The 20,595-nt window shown below is 34.4% G+C and overlaps 1 protein-coding gene across 3 annotated transcripts in view; it reads left to right on the top strand.

Annotated features, from left to right (window-relative positions):
* The window catches only part of COMMD10 (COMM domain containing 10), a 249,214-nt gene that overhangs the window by 82,932 nt on the left and 145,687 nt on the right, over window positions 1-20,595 (top strand). Inside the window, exon 6 of one of the 3 annotated variants that reach the window (XM_074200848.1) lies at window positions 4,608-4,630. The exons of the other annotated variants lie outside the window; for them this stretch is intronic. Coding sequence (XP_074056949.1) covers window positions 4,608-4,630 — 23 coding nt within the window. The remainder of the gene's footprint in view (window positions 1-4,607; window positions 4,631-20,595) is intronic. 3 annotated transcript variants of the gene reach the window in all.

Raw genomic sequence — 20,595 nt, 5'->3', positions numbered from 1 at the left:
CATAGCTTTAATTTCTTCATTTGAAAACTGTTCATATCCTTTGATCATTTATGAATTGGGGAATGACTAATGTAAAACCTTATAAATTTGATGCAATTCTCTCTATATATTTTAGAAATGGGATCTTTATCTGAACTTCTTGTTGTGAAGATTGTTTCCTAGCTTTCTGCTTTCCTTCTAATTTTGGCAGCATTGATTTTATTAGTACAAAAGCTTTTTAATTTAATATAGTCAAAATCATACATTCTGCAGTTTATAATGTGCTCTAATTCTTGTTTGGTCATAAATTTATCACCTTTCCATAGATCTGATAGAGTATTTCTTTATTTATTAATTTATCTATGATATCACTCTTTATGTCTAAATCCTGTACCCATTTTGACCTTTATTTTGGTATAGGGTGTGAGATCTGGATCTATGCCTAGTTTTTGCCATACAATTTTCCAGTTTTCTCAACAATTTTTGACAAATAATGGGTTCTTATCCCAGAAGTTGATGTCTTTGGGTTTGTCAAATAGTGGATGGCTATAGTCATTTACTGTAACTTCTTTAGAACCTATCCTAATACATTGATCTATTACTTTATTTCTTTTTTTTAGGTTTTTTTTTTTTTTTTTTGCAAGGCAAATGGGGTTAAGTGGCTTGCCCAAGGCCACACAGCTAGGTAATTATTAAGTGTCTGAGACCGGATTTGAACCCAGGTACTCCTGACTCCAAGGCCGGTGCTTTATCCACTTTGCCACCTAGCCGCCCCTATTACTTTTATTTCTTAACCAGTACCAGGCAGTTTGGATGACCTCAGCTTCATGGTATAGTTTGAGATCTGGTAGAGCTAGGCCACCTTCCTTTACATTTTTTTCATTAGTTCCCTTGCTATTCTTCCTCTTTTGTTGCTCTAGATGAATTTTGTTACTACTTTTTCTAGGTTGGTAAAGTAGTTATTTGGTAGTTTGATTGGTATGGCACTGAATAAGTAATTTAATTTGGATAGAATTGTTATTTTTTATTATATTAGCTTGACCTAACCTCGAGCATTTGACATTTTTCCAACTTTTTAGACCTGACTTTATTTGGGTGAGAAGTGCTTTATAATTGTGTTCATACAGCTTCTGGATTTGTCTTGGGAGGTAGATTCCCAAGAATTTAATGTCGTCTATAGTTATTTTAAATAGAGTTTCTCTCCCTATCTCTTGCTCTTAGGCTTTGTTGTTTATATATAGAAATGCTGATGATTTATATGGGTTTATTTTATATCCTGCTACTTTGCTGAATTTGGTAATTGTTTCAAGGAGTTTTCAAAATGATTTTCTCAGGTTTTCTAGGTATACCATCATATCTGCAAAGTGAAAGTTTTGCTTCCTCATTGCCAATTCTGATTCCTTCAATTTCTCTTTCTTCTCTTATTGCTACTGTTAGCATTTCTAATACTACATTGAATCATAATGTTGATAATGGGCATCCTTGTTTCACCCCTGATTTTATTGGGAATGCTCCAAGTTTATTCCCATTGCATATATTATTTGTTGATGGCTTTAGATAGATACTATTTATTATTTCAAGGAAAACTCCATTTATGCCTAAACTTTCTAGTGTTTTTAATAGGAATGAATTCATGTTGTATTTTGTCGAAGGCTTTTCCAGCATCTATTGAGATAATCATTTGATTTCTTTTGATTTGCTATTGATATGTTTAATTATGTTGAGTGTTTTCCTAATGTTGAACCTTCCCTGCCTACCTGGCATAAAATCCTACCTAACCATGGTTTATTATTCTGGTAATAACTTTCTATACTCATTGCTAAAATTTTATTTTAAAATGATTTTGTATCAATATTCATTAGGGGGAAATTGGTCTATATTTTTCTTTATCTATTTTGGTTCTTCCTGGTTTAGGTATCAGTACCATGTTGGTGTCATAAAAGGAATTTAGCCGAACTTCCTTTCTTATTTTTTTTAATAGTTGATATAGAATAGGAATTAATTGGTCCTTATATGTTTGGAAGAATTCACTTGTAAATTCATCTGAACCTGGAGACTTTTCTTAGGAAGTTTTTGATGGTTTCTTCAATTTCTATTTCTGAAATGGGGTTATTTAAGTATTATATTTTCTCTTCTGTTAGTTGGGGCACTTTGTACATTTTGTAAATATTCATCCATTTCACTCAGGTTATCCAGTTTATTGACTTACAGTTCAACAAAATAACTCTGGAATTATCTCTTTAATTTCCTCCTCATTAGTGGTTAGTTCACCCTCTTCATTTTTGATACTGTAATTTGGTTATCTTTTTTAAAATCAGATTAAACAAAGGTTTGTCTATTTTATTGTTTTTTCATACAACTAACTCTTAGTTTCATTTATGAGAGCAATGGTTTTCTTTCAGTTTTATTAATATCTCCTTTGATTTTCAGAATTTCTAATTTGGTATTTAATTGGGGAGCTTCAATTTGTTCTTTTTTTTAGCTTTTTTAGTTTCATACCCAATTCATTGATCTCTTTATTTTATTCATATAGGCATTTAGAGATATAGTTTCCCCTCAAAACTGCCCTTGCTGCATCCCATAAATTTTGGTATGATGTCTCCTTATTATAATTATTGATCATTTTTATTATTTGTTGTTTGATCCACACATTATTTAAGATAGTTATTTAATTTCTAATTTGTTCTTGGTTTACCTTTCCATGACCTTTTATTACATGTACTTTTCATTGCATCATGATCTGTATTTGTTATTTCTGCCTTCCTGAATTTGATTATAAGGTTTGCCAAGATTTTTAAAGGAAGAGGTGAGGAGGGAGTATGTTATAGGTATGGGGCACAGCTTTTACAAAGGGACAGAGGTAGGAGATAGCATGTCTTCTGTGAAAAATGGCAAAAGGGATGATTTGATTGGAAGAAAGAATTCACGAAGGAGATTAACCTATAACAGGGCTGGAAAGGTGAAGTGCTTTACTTGCCAACTTGACCTCTGATGAAATAAGGAATTCATGGTCAGCTTCTGCTTTTTTTTTTTTTTCTTAGTTTTTAGTTTTTGCTAGGCAATGGGGTTAAGTGGCTTGCCCAAGGTCACACAGCTAGGTAACTATTAAGTGTCTGAGGTAGGATTTGAACTCACGTTCTCTTTACTCCAGGGCTAGTGCTCTATTTACTTTGCCACCTAGCTGCCCCCAGCCTGTGCTTTTGAAATATCACTTTATCGACTGTGTGGAGTATAGACTAAAGAGGAGAGAGAGGACACAGGGCCACCTAAATTAAGAGACTATTGAAATAACAAGTGAAAAGTAATAAGCACCTCAACTCAAGGGTGGTGGTGTGTCAGTGAATTAAAGGGAGGGATGAGTGTAACATGATAACACAATAGGGGGAAGTATCAGTATAGATACTTGGATCATATACCCAATTGTGGTGTGATAAATTATAGAACCTGAGCTTTTATTTGAAGTATGAGTAGAGGGGAAATTTATTTTGGGGCTATGTGTTTTCAACTAGAGTTAAATTTCAACATCTCTAAGGAACATTCAGATAATTGGTCTTGGGAATCTTCTCCTCTCAGGGTTCAGCAAGTATTTCAGTAAGGCAGTGTTGAAAAGATATTATGTATTGGACTGCTGCTGAAACTAGAAATTGATATTCTGTCTTGCTAGGTAAATGAAAAACAAGATAGAAAAATCCCAATTTTAACCTTAACAATAGTGTTATTTGGATTTATCATTGATAGAAGAGATTAATTTAGAAAGTGTATTAGTGTTGTTATTCTTGCTATATCTACTTCTGTAACCTCTCTTGCATCCAACTCCTTCTCTCTATTATTTCAACAGCCTTGTTAAAATAATTATAAAATAATAATAATTAAATAAGGTTAGTTTCCTTTCCTTGTCTTACTTCCCTTCCTCCAAAAAACTGCCAAAGCCATTTTCCTTATGCATAGATCTGACTATTAATTGTTGTAAGGTTGTTTCAGTTGTTTCTAATTCTTCTTGACCCAATTTGCTTTTTGCTGGTCAAATAATCCCAGAGTGGTTTGTCATTTCCTTCTTTAACTCATTTTACAGATAAGGAAATTGAGGTAAACAGGGTTAAGTGACTTGCCTAAAGTTATACAGCTAGTAAGTGTCTGAGGTCATAGTTGAAATGAGGAAGAGGAGTCTTCTTGAATACATGCCTGTCACAGTATCCATTACGTGACTGCGTCATTCTCTTACTCAGTAGACTCTGGTGGTTCTCTATTTAATAAGAAAAAAAAGCCAAGCATTATTCTTTTTGTACTGCAATCCAGGCAGGGTAGTTTTCCCTCTGCTCCTCAAGAAAATATTCCATCTCCAACTTGTAGGCCTTCCTTTACCCCAAGAGCAAAAGAGACTTCACTTCTGTTTCATGTACTCCCTTTTTTCCCTAAAGATCAAACTCAAGCCATATTCCACATGATACCTTATCCTCATCTTCCAGCTTCTAGCACCAACTTCGAAACTATCTTGTATTTAACTACTTTATAGTTATGTTTATTTGTTCTCTTTATTTTGCATATGTGTCTATGTTCTTATTGTCTCTCTTATTGGAATATAGTCTTCTTTGCCAGTAAAGCTTTATTCTTTGTGTTTTTATTCTCAGAACCCAGCAGTGCCTTGTACATTGTAAGTACCTAATTAATATTTGTGATCTAATTTATCATTAGTAAATAGATATTGAATATATTTTTACACATGTCTTGCTTTGTCTTAGAGTTTTAGCCACTTTTACTAAGTTGAAATTGAAGTATTTCATATATGAACCATGTGAGACAACTTCTTGCTGTCCAATTTTTCCTGGTAACATCTGGAAAGAGAATAATCTTACCATGTGTTTGCCCAGTACTCAAAGGCTAGGTGGATATCCAGATGAGTTTTTAAATTCTGTACATGAACCAAGTCCTCAAAAGGGCTATATACAGCAAGGGTCTAGCTGGACATTTTGAGTAGGACTGGTCGCTCTGCTGTCTGTTATCTTTCTCTTAGGAATATAACTGAACAACTAGGATTCCGAATGGCAGGAGATGGATAGGATACATAGATCTTTAATATCTTTTATCTATTGGAAAGGTTTGTATGCTACTAATAAGTTTATATTACTAAAATCTTAAATGTTTCTTGAAATTGTAGATTGGACTAGTGAAGAATGGATGTACAGAAGAAGAGAGAGGGAGTTGTTAGACTCTGAGTTTATGGCTATAAGTGACTGAAAAAAGAATGTTGCTATTAGCAAAGATGGGAATGCATGAAAATGTATTTATTAAGTACCGGGTGCTAGGGAATCAAAAAACAAAAATTGAATTTACATTCTAATAGAAGTCAGGGAAGTCAGGAAGGAGTTACCAGTGGGACTTTGAAGAAGCATCACATAGAATTTTCAAATTCAAATTAGTCTGAGAATTTTCCTACATAGAGCTGATGCATGTTAGTTAACAAGGAAGTATACAATGGAAAAGATGGGAAAAGGTCAGTATTGGAGCTTTGTGCTACACCTATATTAAATGTTTAGTGTAAGGAAGAGGATCCATCAAAGGAGAAAGGAAAAAAAATGTTAACTAGGTAGAAAGGTAGCCAGTAAACTAGTTTCATGGAATCCAAAGAAGTATAGTATAAAAGAGAGAGGGGATAGCATGCTTGGAGAATACAGAAGACTTCCTGTTTCCTGTTATGCTTCTGATAAAATGCAAACTCTTTCTCTATTAAGACTTTACAATCTGCCCCCAACTTGTTACTGTATCCTTATTTTACATTATTCCCCTGCACACAGTTTTATCCCAGTTAGTTTACTTGTTGTACTTATTATGCAACAGCAGTCCTTTCATAAACTGTTCCTCTTTCCTTCCTGTTTGACCTTCTTCCTCATCTGTACCTGTTTGAATCCTTGCAAAAGTCAACTCATATGCCACCACCCCTACTGGAAGACTTTACCTCCTTCCCCTTCAATCCTTCTCCCCTCTTCTTTCCCCACCTACCCTACTCTGTACCAATTTTTAGTGTTTAATGTTTTCTAAAGAAATAATATTTATTTTGCATATATTCTCTATTTATCCCTGTATGTGCTGTCTCCCTTTCTCCATAGAAGCCTAAGTTTCTTGAGGACAAGGACTATTTTGTGTTTCTCTTCACTTTGCATGATAACTTTCACTTGGCAGATAAGTGTTTGTTGGTCACATCAAACACACCAAGGTGTTAGTTTGGAAATATTAACAGATAAATTATTTTATTAATTCAATAACAAAGCAAAGAATTTCTGATTATAATGACTGTTCTAGCTAGTTATTTTTTGTTTTTTTGTCTGCTCAATTCAATTTTAAAATAGTAAAATATCAATAATTTTTTGTGAACTTGAAAGTAAATGTGATGTGCATTTTTGAGAGATCCATCCTTTTCAAGGTTATGACTGTAAGACCCTGAGTCTAGAAATCTGTGAACTTTAGCCTGAATGCCTGTAAGATCCTGAATGTCGAAACCTATGAACTGTTGCCTAAATTCTGCCCCTAAGTTCCTGCTTGGTCAGCTAGCTGAGTTTGCGCCAGATCAGCTCCTGAGGATTCTGCCTGGTCAGCCCTCAGACCATGCAGCAGGGGGGCTTCTCCAAGGACCTGCATCCAATAAGAACACGCAGCACCATCTCAAGACAATCTGCAGGCAGATGCTTGAAACTCCTCTACCAAACCATATATAAGCTCTCTCCTCACTTTACTTGGGGTTCCAGGATCCTAGCCCTGACCTAGGATGGAACCCTACCTCGAGCTAGTTTAATAAACCCTTGCTATTGCATCTCCATCATGTCGAGTGCCTCTGTTCTGTAATTGGGGGCTTTTCTCGGACCTTAACAATGACTATTCAGAAGCTTCTGTCAAATGCTCATCAGAAGTTAGATTTAATAATGTTTTCATTTTTGTTATCCATCAGGTGATTGAAAGGTCTAAGTTTGCCACCTCTATTACTTGATTTCAGTATGATTGTTTCTTCTTTTGCAGGGATCTGTTATCTTTTGCTTTAACATTTATACTTAATGTTTGAAATATTAAAGCAAGTTTTGGCTTTGCCAAAACATAGTAGTAAGAGATCTCATTTAATGAAATAACAGTATGGTAAAACATAAAATTTTTCTTGATAAAGTAGTAAAAATGGATGAGGGGAAAAGATACTAATTTCCCTTTAAGTCTAATGTCTTTTTTGCTGTCAAAATGGTGACATTTTATATGGCAAAACTTTTCATTATCTAATAAAAATAATAGTTGGCACAGTGTTTTAAAATTTATAACATGATACATGTGATTACATGTTTATAAATTTATAACTATATATAATTTCAGTGGATTCTCAGAACAGTTCTATGAGGTAGATAGTTATAGATATTTTTATTCCTTAGTTTTAAGGAATTCTGTATCTAGAAAGACCATCATTGATTAGACTAAATTTTTAGCAAACTCTTTCTTATAAGTGGCCACCTATGCACCCTTATACTCTCTTGTAGGCTCAGAACCATCTTGTTTCCACAAAACTGTATACCTGAGATAATTTATTAATAGAATAGTAATGAGTTAAACTTTTCACTTTGGTTATCATAACACTATTAGTATATAAGATAGGGGTCAGTGCTTGGTAAAGAGAAGGGGTTAGAGGGCTAGGAACAGACCACTTTAGTTATAGATGACTAGTGCTAATCCTGTTCCTTCCCTTTTTTTCATTTTTCTTTACAAAGACAGCTTGGGGAAGGTAAAAGAAAGAAAAAATAGGAGGTTATGTTGGAAGAAAATACACAGGAAAGATCATGACAGTGAATGGGAATAAAATGAACTCACCATAAAGTAGAGGAAGATACTGAAATTGATTAGAAAGCATAGTCCAAAAATAAGTTGTTTTAGTGAACATATTTAAACCATTAAGTAGTGTCAAAAGAGATTATGATGAAGGGCTAGAACAGAATTTATTATGTTTGAGGCAAACTCAAAAAGGAGGGATAGCAACCATGATCTTTGCTAAGGCAACAGTAAAAATAGATATGCTCAAAAGACATAAACAGGGAAACTATATAAACTTAAAGGCATTGTATATATATATATAATATTAATACTTAAATATACCCACCATTTGAACATATAAGTACATAAAGGAAAAATTAATTAAATTCTAGGGAGAAATAGAAAGATCATAATAGTTGAGTAACTATGGTCTTCTCAGACAAGACCAATCCAACAAAATGATAAGAGCTCAACATCTCAAACCATATCCACAATAAGCTTCAAATTGTTATAGGATCTAGATATAAAAGTCATATCATGAACTGTAGCCCACAATAGTTCTGGTGTGGGTCTGGACATGAACTTCTGAGAGTCAGGTCAGGTAAAAAAACCTACCCAAACACAAAAGGTTGGGAAGTGAAAATCTACCAATGTTAATTTTGGAAACTCAGACTTTTTATAGAACAAACTTATCTCAGGAATGACTGGTTAAGGGAGACCCAGTTTCACAATTTCATGGGTAAATTTACAATATTTGTTCTTAGAAATCTGCATATTTTTCTATCAAAGAAACCTTTTACAACCACCCTGGAACCACAGATTATCCTAGGTCAGGGTTTACTGGTAAACCAACGGATCCATACAATGAGCAATAATCCACACATTGATGAAGAAGATCACCAAGGATATGTGAATATCACTCCTGGGGTCTGGCCCTCTTACAATGAACCAATTATAAGATCAAGGAAAGAATAGTGTTCATATCTCTGTCTAGAGGAAGAGATTAAACAATTCTGATTACATAAAACTAAAAACTTTTAATGTAATTTCAGTGCAGACAGCATTAAAAGAAAAACAGTAAACTGGGAAAACAATATTTGTTTTCAAAAAAGGAAAGGCAAGCTATGAAAAGGCAATTATGTATTAAAAAGGAAATTCAAATTAAAGCAACTGAAATTGTAACTTATACCTATTAGATTGACAAAGAAGACAAAAAAAGAAAATCAGCATTGTTGGAGGGTCTGAGATAATGATGGTAGAGCTGTGAGGTGATTAAACCATTCTGAAATCTGAATACATATCCTTTGATCTAATGATGTCCTACTAGATTCATACTCCACAGGGATGATAGAAAGAGGGAAAGGACCAATATGTTCAACAATACAGCAACTTTTTTTATGAAAAAATACTGGAAATAAAATATGCACCCAATAATAGAGAAAAGGGTTTAAACAAATTATGGTATGTGAATGTAATTTACTATTATTGAGATGCAAAAAATAATGAAGGGAAAATAGATCATAGAAACCTCAAAGAGCATTAGTAAAATTTAGCAAAGTGAAGAGAATAGAATCAGGAGAACATTTTACATGATGAGTTGAGTAAGACTTATGATCTGTGTGATGACCAATTATGACATAGTCAACTGATGATGGGTCATGCTTCTCATCTCTTGGAAGAATAGTTAGGGATTACAGGTGCAGAATGAGATATATATCTTTGTTAATGGTCAGGGTATGAGTTGTTTACTTCATTATACTTGTTAAAAGGGAGGATTTTAATTTGAGGAAGGGGTAAGAGAAGATTTGGAGAAGTGATCTAGTTCTTTTAGAATCATTTTCAAGAAAAATGTAAAAGGAGAAAAAAATTGTTAAATCACTGTGAGAAATGTAGGGTGTTGTTCTTCACAGGGTGTGGAGGGGAGCCCTTAGGGAATCCATTACAAAGGGGGAATGGCCTAGCCAATCAAAAGACTGGAAGAGTTTTCCTAATCCCATTCCAGGGATACCAAACCCCAAACAGTTCTCAGCTGGTCTAGAGTGATCTAGAGATCTTGATCTAATGCTACTGACTTTGCACAATTAGGTAATTGAATATTAACCCACACACCCCCTGTGACTATTGGGGTTCATTAGCATATCATACTTTGGATGATGTTGGGGGGGATCAAATTAGGGGCATGTCATGGAATGGGTGGACCTCTTAGATTGTAACTCAAGCTCTGAGAGCCTATGAACATGCAAGAGGGAGGGGAAAGAGTTTAAGACCATAAATTACATGACTTTGAAGACTTATTCCTGCCTCACGCCTAGGAGTGAGGTACCCGTATCTTGTAAGATGTATCTTGTAAGGCTCGTGAATAAAATATACAATTTTCTCTCACTGTAGCAGGTTTTTCTTTTCATTCATTTATAACAATCACTCAAAAACTAAACAGAAGAGAATAGAAAGAAATTTATTGGGGAAAAATCGACAGGACAGTTGTTAGAAGTACCATGTTAAATTTTTAATATTGTATATCAAAATTTTCAGACTGTATTTACTAGAGAAGAGTCATGGAGTGATCACTTTATGATCACGTAGTAAAGCTCTGTTCTACCAGATGTAAATTATTGTATTCATAGTAGTAAAAGAATAATTTGCTGACTGTAAAAAGCTAAATTAAGTTTATTTGTTGAGCAAGTTATATTCAAAATTTTAATTTTATTTAGGAGTATCTTATGGCAGCCTAGTGTCTCTTTTGTTGTTTTCTGTGATATTTTTGAAAGAAGTAGTGAACTACTACTGAATTCCTTGATATTTTTCTTTTATTATCCTTTATCCTTTGGGAGCAAATTATTTAAGTACTTTTGGTTTACAGTTTAGTTGAATATCTATCTGTGTTATAGACAGACTATTATCAGAGAACATACATTTAGAATTAGGAAGGATTGAAGAAGTCATAATAGTTCTACTCCTTCATTTTATAGAAAAGAAATTGAAGGTAAAGGATTGGTCCAAGGTCATACAAATAGTAAGTGGTAGAACTAGTACACAGGTTTTTAACCTCAGATCCAATCCTCTTTCCGCTATCTCATAATGCTTTTCATTTGTTCATTTGTTTTTTTTAGGTTTTTGAAAGGCATTGGATTTAGTGACTTGCCCAAGGTCAGACAGCTAGGTAATTATAAGTATATGAGGCTAGATTTGAACTCAGGTCCTCCTGACTCCAAGACTGGTGCTCTATCCACTGTGCCACCTAACTGCTCCCATTCCCCATATTGCTTTTCAATCTGTGGTGCATAAATTTATCAACTAAGGTCGATGGCCAAGAATTAAATCACTTAATATAGCTTAGAATTTTATTTCAAGATAGAATTGCATTCATCTTATTTTAGCAGAGGCATCAAGGGTGGATCTAGTGAGGATAAAGGACAGGAGTCATTGGATGGTGCTAGTGCTAATTAGGATGGCATTGTGATAGATTTAATTTTAGATTAATTTAGATTAATTAATTAATTAATAGATTAATTTAATTTTAATTCTTATCTTCCTCCTTTTTGCCTTCTTCCATTCCTTCGCTGTTTGTTTCTTATTAATACTCAATCTAATAAATCATTAGATTTATATAGAGATGCTGGTAGAGGTAACAGAGATCTAGTTGTAACTAATTGGGAGGAGTATATGTTATAGTTATTTGGATGCAGGTAGTATCAGGATAATTTTGTGCGTGTCTGTGTGTAAGAAAGATGCAGAAGTAATTAGAATGCTAACGATTTGACTTCTCTTATTAGTAATTCTTATTTAACTTCTGTTTTGACATTAGCTCTATGTTTAATCCATGAAACATAGATTGTGTCTCTTTTTATAGCAGGCAGTTCTCTATTGAACCTCAAAAATGCAAGTCAGCATCATAAATGCTAGGTGCTGTAGCAAAACAGAAGACAAAAAACCCCTTGCTTCATATTAATTAAATGCAATAGATGGGACTAGTAAGACAGGAAGGCAGCTGAAGATGAATGAGTCTCTTTGGTAAGAGGCAATAATAGATCCATACTTTTCTGTTAACAGCAGTTTTGATTCTTTCAGACTTGAAGCTTTTTTGAGAAACAAAAGCCCAGAAAGAGTTATCTTTTAAAATATGAAGACTGGGGCGGCTAGGTAGCGCAGTGAATAGAGCACCTGCCTTGGAGTCAGGAGTACCTGGGTTCAAATCTGACCTCAGACACTTAATAATTACCTAGCCGTGTGGCCTTGGACAAGTCACTTAACCCCATTGCCTTGAAAAATCTAAATAAAAATAAAAATAAAAAAATATAAAGACCTATTTTAAACAAATCTATTAGTATCATAATAATTTTTTTTTTTGACAAGACAGTTGAAGTTAAGCGACTTGTCCAGGGTCACACAGGTGAAGTATGGCATCATGTTACTCTTTAACTCACTTTAACCTCCTCCAGAACTCATCTTTATAACTAACATTTCAAAAACTTTTAGAAAATAAAATGCTTTCTTATGTACTAATAATGAGAAAAAAATTTCTATTTTTTTCATACAACTATTGATAGACTCTTTCACAAGTACCTTTTTTTTTTTTGGCTGTCAATTTAGATGATAAATTTATGGTTATAAAATTAACCCAGGACAGTGTTGCACTTGTAACCACAACTCTTCTTTCTCCCAATGGTATTGGACTGGGGTGAGGCCAAAAGGTGTATAGGAACTGATGGGATCAGTGATAAAGGAAGGTACTTGCTCACTATTTTTTAACACAGTACTTGACATAATACACACAGTAATAAATGTTTGTTGACTGACTAGTGTCTTAGAAATATTAGATATTGTTAGATCAGAAACTTTTATTATTTAGTTTTCCTTTATTATTGTCTTATTTTCAATTCCAAATTTTCTCCCTCTATGCAACCCCTCTCCTATCCATTGAAAAGGCTAGAAATTGCATTTATGAAATCAGGTAAAACCCATTTCCAGATTAACTATGATCTCCCCACCAAAAAAATTTTTAAAAAAAGCCAAGAAAAAAGAAGAAAAATGCTTCATTCTTTGTTCTGAACTCATCAGTGCTCCATCTGTAATTGGAAAGCATCTTTCCTTATGAACCGTTTGGAATTGTGGGTTATTGTATCAGAGTTGCTAAGTCTTTTATCTTGATGGTCTTGTTCTTTTTTTTTCCTTAGGTTTTTGCAAGGCAAATGGGGTTAAGTGGCTTGCCCAAGGCCACACACCTAGGTAATTATTAAGTGTCTGAGGCCGGATTTGAACCCAGGTACTCCTGACTTCAGGGCCTCTGCTTTATCCACTGCACCACCTAGCCACCCCTTTTTGGTTTTTTGGTTTTTTTAGGTTTTGATCTTCTTGTTCTTTCAGTTCTGCTCACTTCACTGTGAATCAGTTCATATAAATCTTCCTAGATTTTTCTGAAACCTCCATCATTTGTTACAGTACATTAGCATTCCATCTCAAGCATATTCCATAACTTCTTTGGCCATTCCCCAATTGATGATCACCCCCTCAATTTCCAATTCTTTGTCACCATAAAAATAATTCCTATAATATTTTTTGTATGTACATTATATTTCTTTTATCTTTTGTCAATATAGATCTCGTAGTCATATTACTTGGTCAAAGGTATGCCCAGTTAATAGGTTTTTGGACAAATTGCACATTACTTTCCAGAATGATTGGACTAATTCACAACTTTGCCATCAATGCATCACCGTACCTATTTTTCTGTTTCTCCTCCAGCTTTTGTAATTTTTTCTTGACCAATTCAAAGGCTGTAAGATATTTCCTCACAGTTAAATTTTAATTTGTATTTTTCTCATTATTAGTAAGTTAAGGCATTTTTTCATGTGACTATTGATACCTTGAATTACATCCTGAAAACTGTGTTTTTGTATCATCTGACCATTTGTTATTTGGGGGGAAAACTATTTTCGACATTCAAATTATTCTCATGGTTTAAAAAGCATTCTGCAGTGTGCAAACTGTTTTTGCTACTATTTTGTGATTATTTTGCCAAAGACTTGAAGAAATATATAAATGTTGCACTTTCCTCTCAAGCAGAAAGTTATCAACATTTTCATTTTTATAAATAAGAAGATAGGAGTTCAGAAAGATTGAATGATTTTCCCAGGATTATTTTAATAACCTAGCATTTCTGAGGTATATAATAGATCTTAATCACTTAAATCTTTCTCATGCTCTTAGGTATTTAGAATAAGAATTTTCATGAAAGTTGAATAACATCAGCTAATGGAAATTTTGCTCACTGCAGAATTTCTGGACTACTGATTTAGGCATTTTCCACTTTTAAATTTAATATTTTTATTTTTCAGTTACTAAATTCTTTAAAGTTAATCTGCTATTCTCACTATCCCCTATCCCCCAATAAAACCCCCAAATAAAATTCTTGATATATAGCTATCTAGTCTAGCAAAACAAAATTTAAAATCTTAGAATTCATATTAACTCCTAGTTATATCATATTTTTTCTCTTTGCCAACTATTTTTAGAGCTAAAGGGAAACTCAGAGGCTATCTACTCTCAATTGCCATTACCTCCTTTCCTTTTATTAACAGTTGAGGAAATGGAATTTCAGAGATGTTAAGTGACTTGTCCAAAGTCACAAAAATATTGTGTTGAGGTGGGATTTGAATTCAAGCTCTTTTTTTCTACATAGTCCATGCACTTTTCATTGTACCAAGCTGCTTCTATTATTAACTTCTCAGTTGAAATGCCACCAAAATGGTTTTGAACCACAACACTTTCCATTGGACAAATTTTCCTGTTGTGAATGGAGGTAGGTGAAGTCCCAACTCAGCTAACTGAATGATTTATTAATTTCAAGCTTTTCTTTTCTTTGACATGGATATTTAAGATGTGATTTTTAATGGGACATTTGAAGTCTTGTTTGATGAAAACCAAAGTGATCAAAGAATTTGTTAAAATGAAAACTCTAAAATGAACAGCATTTTATTTCTACTCAACTTTTGAGACTATGGATGGAGTTGTCATCACTTTGAAAAGATGCCAAGATCAGGGAAGTTGTAAAATCGGCAATGTATAACAGACTTCTTTAGGGATGAAAGTATGTGTGTATTGGGGGGAGTAAGTGATATAAAGATAAAAGCCTTGACTTAAAAAAAATGTGCATTAGCTTCAAATGTAAGCAATTAAGGAGTCTCTCCTCGTCAAGCTCAACCAACTCCTCTATATGAGCCTTTGATTCTGTTCCCTATTTTTTTTCTTTAGCAGTTTGCCTCCACTGTCATCCATTCTTTTTAATCTTTAACCTCTCCCCTTCTACTGATACTTTTTCTGTGATTGATACACATTCAAATGCTCCCTGTCTTAAAAAAAATCAACAACATAGAATAAAACCAACAGCCCTCACTGAATTTTGTCATATCTCTTCCTTTTTCAGTCATATTCCTTGGAAAAACTGTCTGTACTTATTGCCTCCACTTCTGCTATTTTCATTCATTCTATCTCAAGCATATGAAGACTCCCCCCACCCATGATTGACAGATGAAAAGAATTTTTTTTCCCCCAGTGGCCATAAAAGCAGCTAAAGCAGGCACTGTGGAGTGCTTAGAGCCTCATCAGACATTAAACAGACCAAGGTCATCCACTGCATCCTGGGCTATCATATCATCTTGACTTTTGTCTTGCCGCTGGACTTTGATAACTGTAAGAAAGAGTGAGGTTGATGACATTGCGAAGCTTTGCCTCACTTAAATCTAGTTCACATGAGTTATAGCACCAACTCTTGATGTCACTGTTCCTCTTTAAAAGTAAATGACAAACAGCAATGCTAGTTTATTCCTCTTAGCCTCCCTTCTCTTTCCTGTCTTCAAACCCTCGGAATAGAACTTGTTCTCCTCTTCCCTTCATCGCTGTTTTTCTTATTTAACTCCCTCTATCCTTTAATGGTATTAAGGGATTTAACGGCCCTAAATGTTCTTTTAAAGACATTAAACTTCTTAAGGGGACACTTGATTATTTTTCCCACTATTAGAATATTAGCACTACATCATAACAGCTTCTTCTAATTGCTTGAATAAATTTGCCCTTCTTAGTTTCTCAGGAGTTTTTTTTTGTTTATATTTCAAATAATATTCAGCTTGAGCTTTTCATCAGAAATGTATTTGAAAGACTTCTGTTCCATTAAACGTCTATATAGGCTGTTTGTGTGTGTGTGTGTATAAAACTATAATCCCTGTGGATTATTCTTCGCTAGATTTTTAAGGTAAATTTTTCTTGGCATCAGCCTTTTTAAAATTTTTTTTCCTTTTGGAATATTATATTTTAAGATTTCCTCTCATTTTAATAGAAATTGTCAGGTTTTGTGTAATCTTGACTTAAACTCTTTCTGGATGCTCGTAAGTGTTTTTTGTTTGTTTTAGTCATTTTTTTTGTACATAACAATTTATGACTATGTCTTTTCCTTTTGTGGTTTCTTTCAGAAGTGATCAATGGATTTTTTCTGTCTTTACTCTCTGGTCCTGGAAAGTTTTCATATATGATTTCTTGAACTATAATGTTGATTTTTTTTGTTTGTTGTGATTTTCAAAAAGTCCAATAATTTTTAACTCATTTGTCTTTGTCTTATTTTCTAGGTCAATTTTTTTAAACAGTCATATATTTTACATTTTCATTTATTGTTTTCACTCATTTGATTCTATTTTAAATATATCTTGCTGTGTTATGGAGTCATTGATTTCTGTTTGGTCCTTTCTGGTTCCAGGAAGTCTATTTCTTTCTTTCTTTTTTTTTTTTTTGCAAGGCAAATGGGGTTAAGTGGATTGCCCAAGGCCACACAGCTAGGTAATTATTAAATGTCTGAGGCCAGATTTGAACTCAGGTACTCCTGACTCCAGGGCCCATGCTCTATCCACTGCACCACCTAGCCACCACCTAGCCACCCCCCACTGTGCCACCTAGCCACCTCTAGGAAGTCTATTTCTTAGGTAAGATTTTTCACTTTTTTTCCCCCCAAGCTATTCCTCCATCCAATTTTTTTAACTTAAAAGATTTTATTTTTAAAAAATTTCTTGTTTATTTTTTTCTTTATATAGTCTTATAATCTTTGTGGACAAGCCATGTTTTTTCCCTAGGAGTTTCTTGCAATGGTTATGGAGTTGGATTTTCAGTGATTTTTCATAATTCTCCTAGTCTTTGATTTACTCATCTTTCCAGTTTTACTTCCTGGATTGGATTTTTTTGTGCTAGGTTTAGGTTCATCCACTGCTTGGTTTTGACCTGGCTCCCCTGGAGGCTTGTGCTGACTTCTGCCTCCCAGGGTTTATTCCCCTTGGATCTTTGAGTTTCATAGTGCAAAGAGACATTAGAGTTAGAATACTTGAGTGATTTAGTACGACTGTAAATGATGCTTGCTCTTTCAGTGCAATGCTCTTCTCCAGGGCTTCCAATATATTTACCCTGGAGCTTTCTGAATGATTCTGGACATAGAGTTGTATGTGTCTCATCTCTGGTCGATCAAACTCTTGCCTTAATGAAAAAGTCTCCTTTTGTTTTGTTTTTTTTGAAATTGTCAATGGCCTTTGGCCAACTTTTTGTACAGTTCTGGACTGGAAGATGACACTATAATTTCTCATTAGACTTTCTGATTATTATTCAGTCTGATGAGAACTTCTGGATTTTACTGGTGTAGAGATGTAGTTTTCCTTTTTCATTTATTGAAATGTGGTGTCCAGGTTCTTTTTTGATCATGGTTTTCAGTTCAATAACTTGTAAATTATCTTTTCTTGAACTGTTTTCCAAGTTAGTTTTTCCTATAAGTATTTCACCTTTTCTTTTGTTTTTTTTTCCTTAATCTTTTGGCTTTATTTTATTGTTTCTTGATCTCTCCTGGAGTTATTAGATTCAACTTGACCAGTTTTAATTTTGAAGTAGTTACTTTCCTCAGCGAGGTTTTGTATCTCATCATTTAGCTAATTCTGATTTTTATGGAATTATTTTCTTTAATTTTTTTGTGCTTTTTTTTTACAACCTGTTATCTCTTTATAATTTTCTTGTATGTCTTATTTCTTTTCCCAATTTTATTGCTCTTATTTGACTTTTTAGACTAATCTTTTTGCTCTTTTAAAAATCTTTTTTTTTAGCTCTTCTAAAAATTTTTGTTGGGTCTGTATCCAATCTGTGTTTTTCTTTTAGATTTTTGTGTAGTCATTTTCAGATCATTGCTTCTGAGTATGTGTCTTGAGCTTCTCTGTCATCATAGTAGCTTTTTATAATTCAAGTTCTTTTTTGCTGTTTTCTCATTTTTTCCTCTCCTAGTTCTTGCTTTTGAAATTTATGTTAGACTTAGACCCAACTTACCTCTGGAACTGGGTGGAATACCTGGACCAAGCATCTGTTTTTTTATTTCCTTCTGATGTTTTCAAAGTTTTGGGGTGACGTCTAGTCACTGTCCTCCTTGTCTACATTCTCACATATATGGCCCTTCTTCAATTCTGTGACTGATCCTCTCTGTCCTGGAACTGTGATCCAAAATCAAGTAATGGGTGGCAGAGCTTTCTAGATAGCACTTGGTCCTCTGCCCAGTGCTGGTAGTGGGTACCCTGGGGATTTCTTACTGATTAGGTATTCATTCCTCTTATTGTTCCTGGGTACCACTACCAACATCATCTGATTCCTCATCTGCAAGCCATATTCCTAGTTTTGGCTGGAGATTGTCCACAGATCTTTCATTCTATCTTCTTAAGTAGCTCTGTCTGGGGAAAAATGACTTACTATAACTTTCTGTTGGTTTTTCCTCTCAAAATTCTGTTTGATTTGTCTTAAAAGTCAAAAAAAGAGAGTGTGTTTGCGATAGCTTGGTAAAAAATGGAGGTTTCATTCTATTGTCTTGGCTCTGCCCCTAATGTAAATATGTAGGACCAGGGTAGCCTGCCTCCTATTCAGCTGCCATCTTGCCTGGAAGCCTCAATGATTTCTTAATTGTCAAATATGGTAGGGGGGGGTCTTTTGTCAGTCCTTAGCCTTCCTGACTTCTCTGATGAGTTTGACACTTTTCAGCCCCTCCCCTCCTGGGTAGTCTTATTTCTAGATTTTCCTGATACTGCCATGGTTTTCCTGTCACTTATCTAACACACACACACACACACACACACACACACACACACACACACACATACACACATACACACAGTCTCTTTGTAAGACAGTGGAATTAAGTGACTGTTCAAGGTCATGCAGATAGGTATTTTTTTTAAGAAAGATTTTATTTTTGAATCTTACAATTCCCCCCATTCTTGCTTCCCTCCCCCCACCCCCACAGAAGGCATTCTGTTAGTCTTTACATTGGCTCCATGTTATACATTGATCTCAGTTGAATGTGATGACAGAGAAATCATATCCTTAAGGAAGAAGAATAAAGTATGAAATAGTAAAGTTATATAATAATATAACGTTTTACCCCCCTAATTTGACAGTAATAGTCTTTGGTCTTTGTTCAAAGTCCATAATTCTTTCTCTGCATACAGATGGTATTCTCCATCGAAGATAGCCCAGAATTGTCCCTGGTTGTTGCACTGAAGGGATGAGCAAGTTCATCAAGGTTGATCATCACCCCCATGTTGCTGTTAGGGTGTACAATGTTTTTCTGCCTCTGCTCATCTCGTTCAGCATCGGTTCATGCAAATCTTTCCAGGCTTTCCTGAATTCCCATCCCTCCTGATTTCTAATAGAACAATAGTGTTCCATGACATACATATACCACAGTTTGTTAAGCCAATTGAAGGACATTCACTTAATTTCCAATTCTTTGCCACCACAAACAGGGCTGCTATGAATATTTTTGTACAAGTGATGTTTTTACTCTTTTTCATCATCTCTTCAGGGTATAGACCCAGTAGTGGTATTACTGGGTCAAAGGGTATGCACATTTTTGTTGCCCTTTGGGTATAATCCCAAATTGCTCTCCAGAAAGGTTGGATGAGTTCAGAGCTCCACCAACAATGTATTAGTGTCCCAGATTTCCTGTATCCCTTCCAACATTGATCGTTGTCCTTTCTGGTCATATTGGCCAGTCTGAGAGGTGTGAGGTGATATTTGAGAGATACTTTAATTTGCATTTCTCTAATAAGTAATGATTTGGAGCAGTTTTTCATATGAATGTGGATTGCTTTGATCTCCTCATCTCTAAATTGCCTTTGCATATCCTTTGACCATTTGTCAATTGGGGAATGACTTGTTTATTTGAAAATTTGACTCACTTCTGTATATTTTAGAAATGAGTCCTTTGTCATAAATACTAGTTGCAAAATTGTTTCCCAAATGACTACATTTCTTTTGATCTTGGTTACAGTGGTTTTGTCTCTGCAAAAGTTTTTTAATTTAATGTAATCAAAATTATCTAGTTTCCTTGGTCATAAACTGCTTCCCTATCCATAGATCTGCTAGATATACTACACCTTGATCTTCTAGTTTGCTTATAATGTTTTTTTTCTAAATCCTGTATCCATTCTGATCTTATCTTGTTATAGGGTGTAAGGTGTTGTTGGTTCTAATCTAAGTTTCTTCCATACCAACTTCAATTTTCCCAACAATTTTTATCAAAGAGAGAGGTTTTATCCCAGTAGCTGAACTCTTTGGGTTTATCAAACAGCAGATTACTGTGATCATTTCATGCTATTGCACCTAGTCTATTGTACTGGTCCACCATTCTATTTCTTAGCCAATACCAGATAGTTTTGAGAACTGATGCTTTATAATTAGATAGGTAATAATTAATGTCTGAGATGGGATTTGGACTCAGGTCCTCCTGAGTTCAACTTCCCCTTAACCACTCTCTTAAGGCACTTTTCTGGCTCATCA

Source organism: Macrotis lagotis, chromosome X (genome assembly GCF_037893015.1).
Source record: "Macrotis lagotis isolate mMagLag1 chromosome X, bilby.v1.9.chrom.fasta, whole genome shotgun sequence".
Lineage (NCBI taxonomy): Eukaryota > Metazoa > Chordata > Mammalia > Peramelemorphia > Peramelidae > Macrotis > Macrotis lagotis.
The sequence above is the reverse complement of the archived record's forward strand: the minus strand, read 5'-3'. Positions and strand labels throughout refer to the sequence as shown.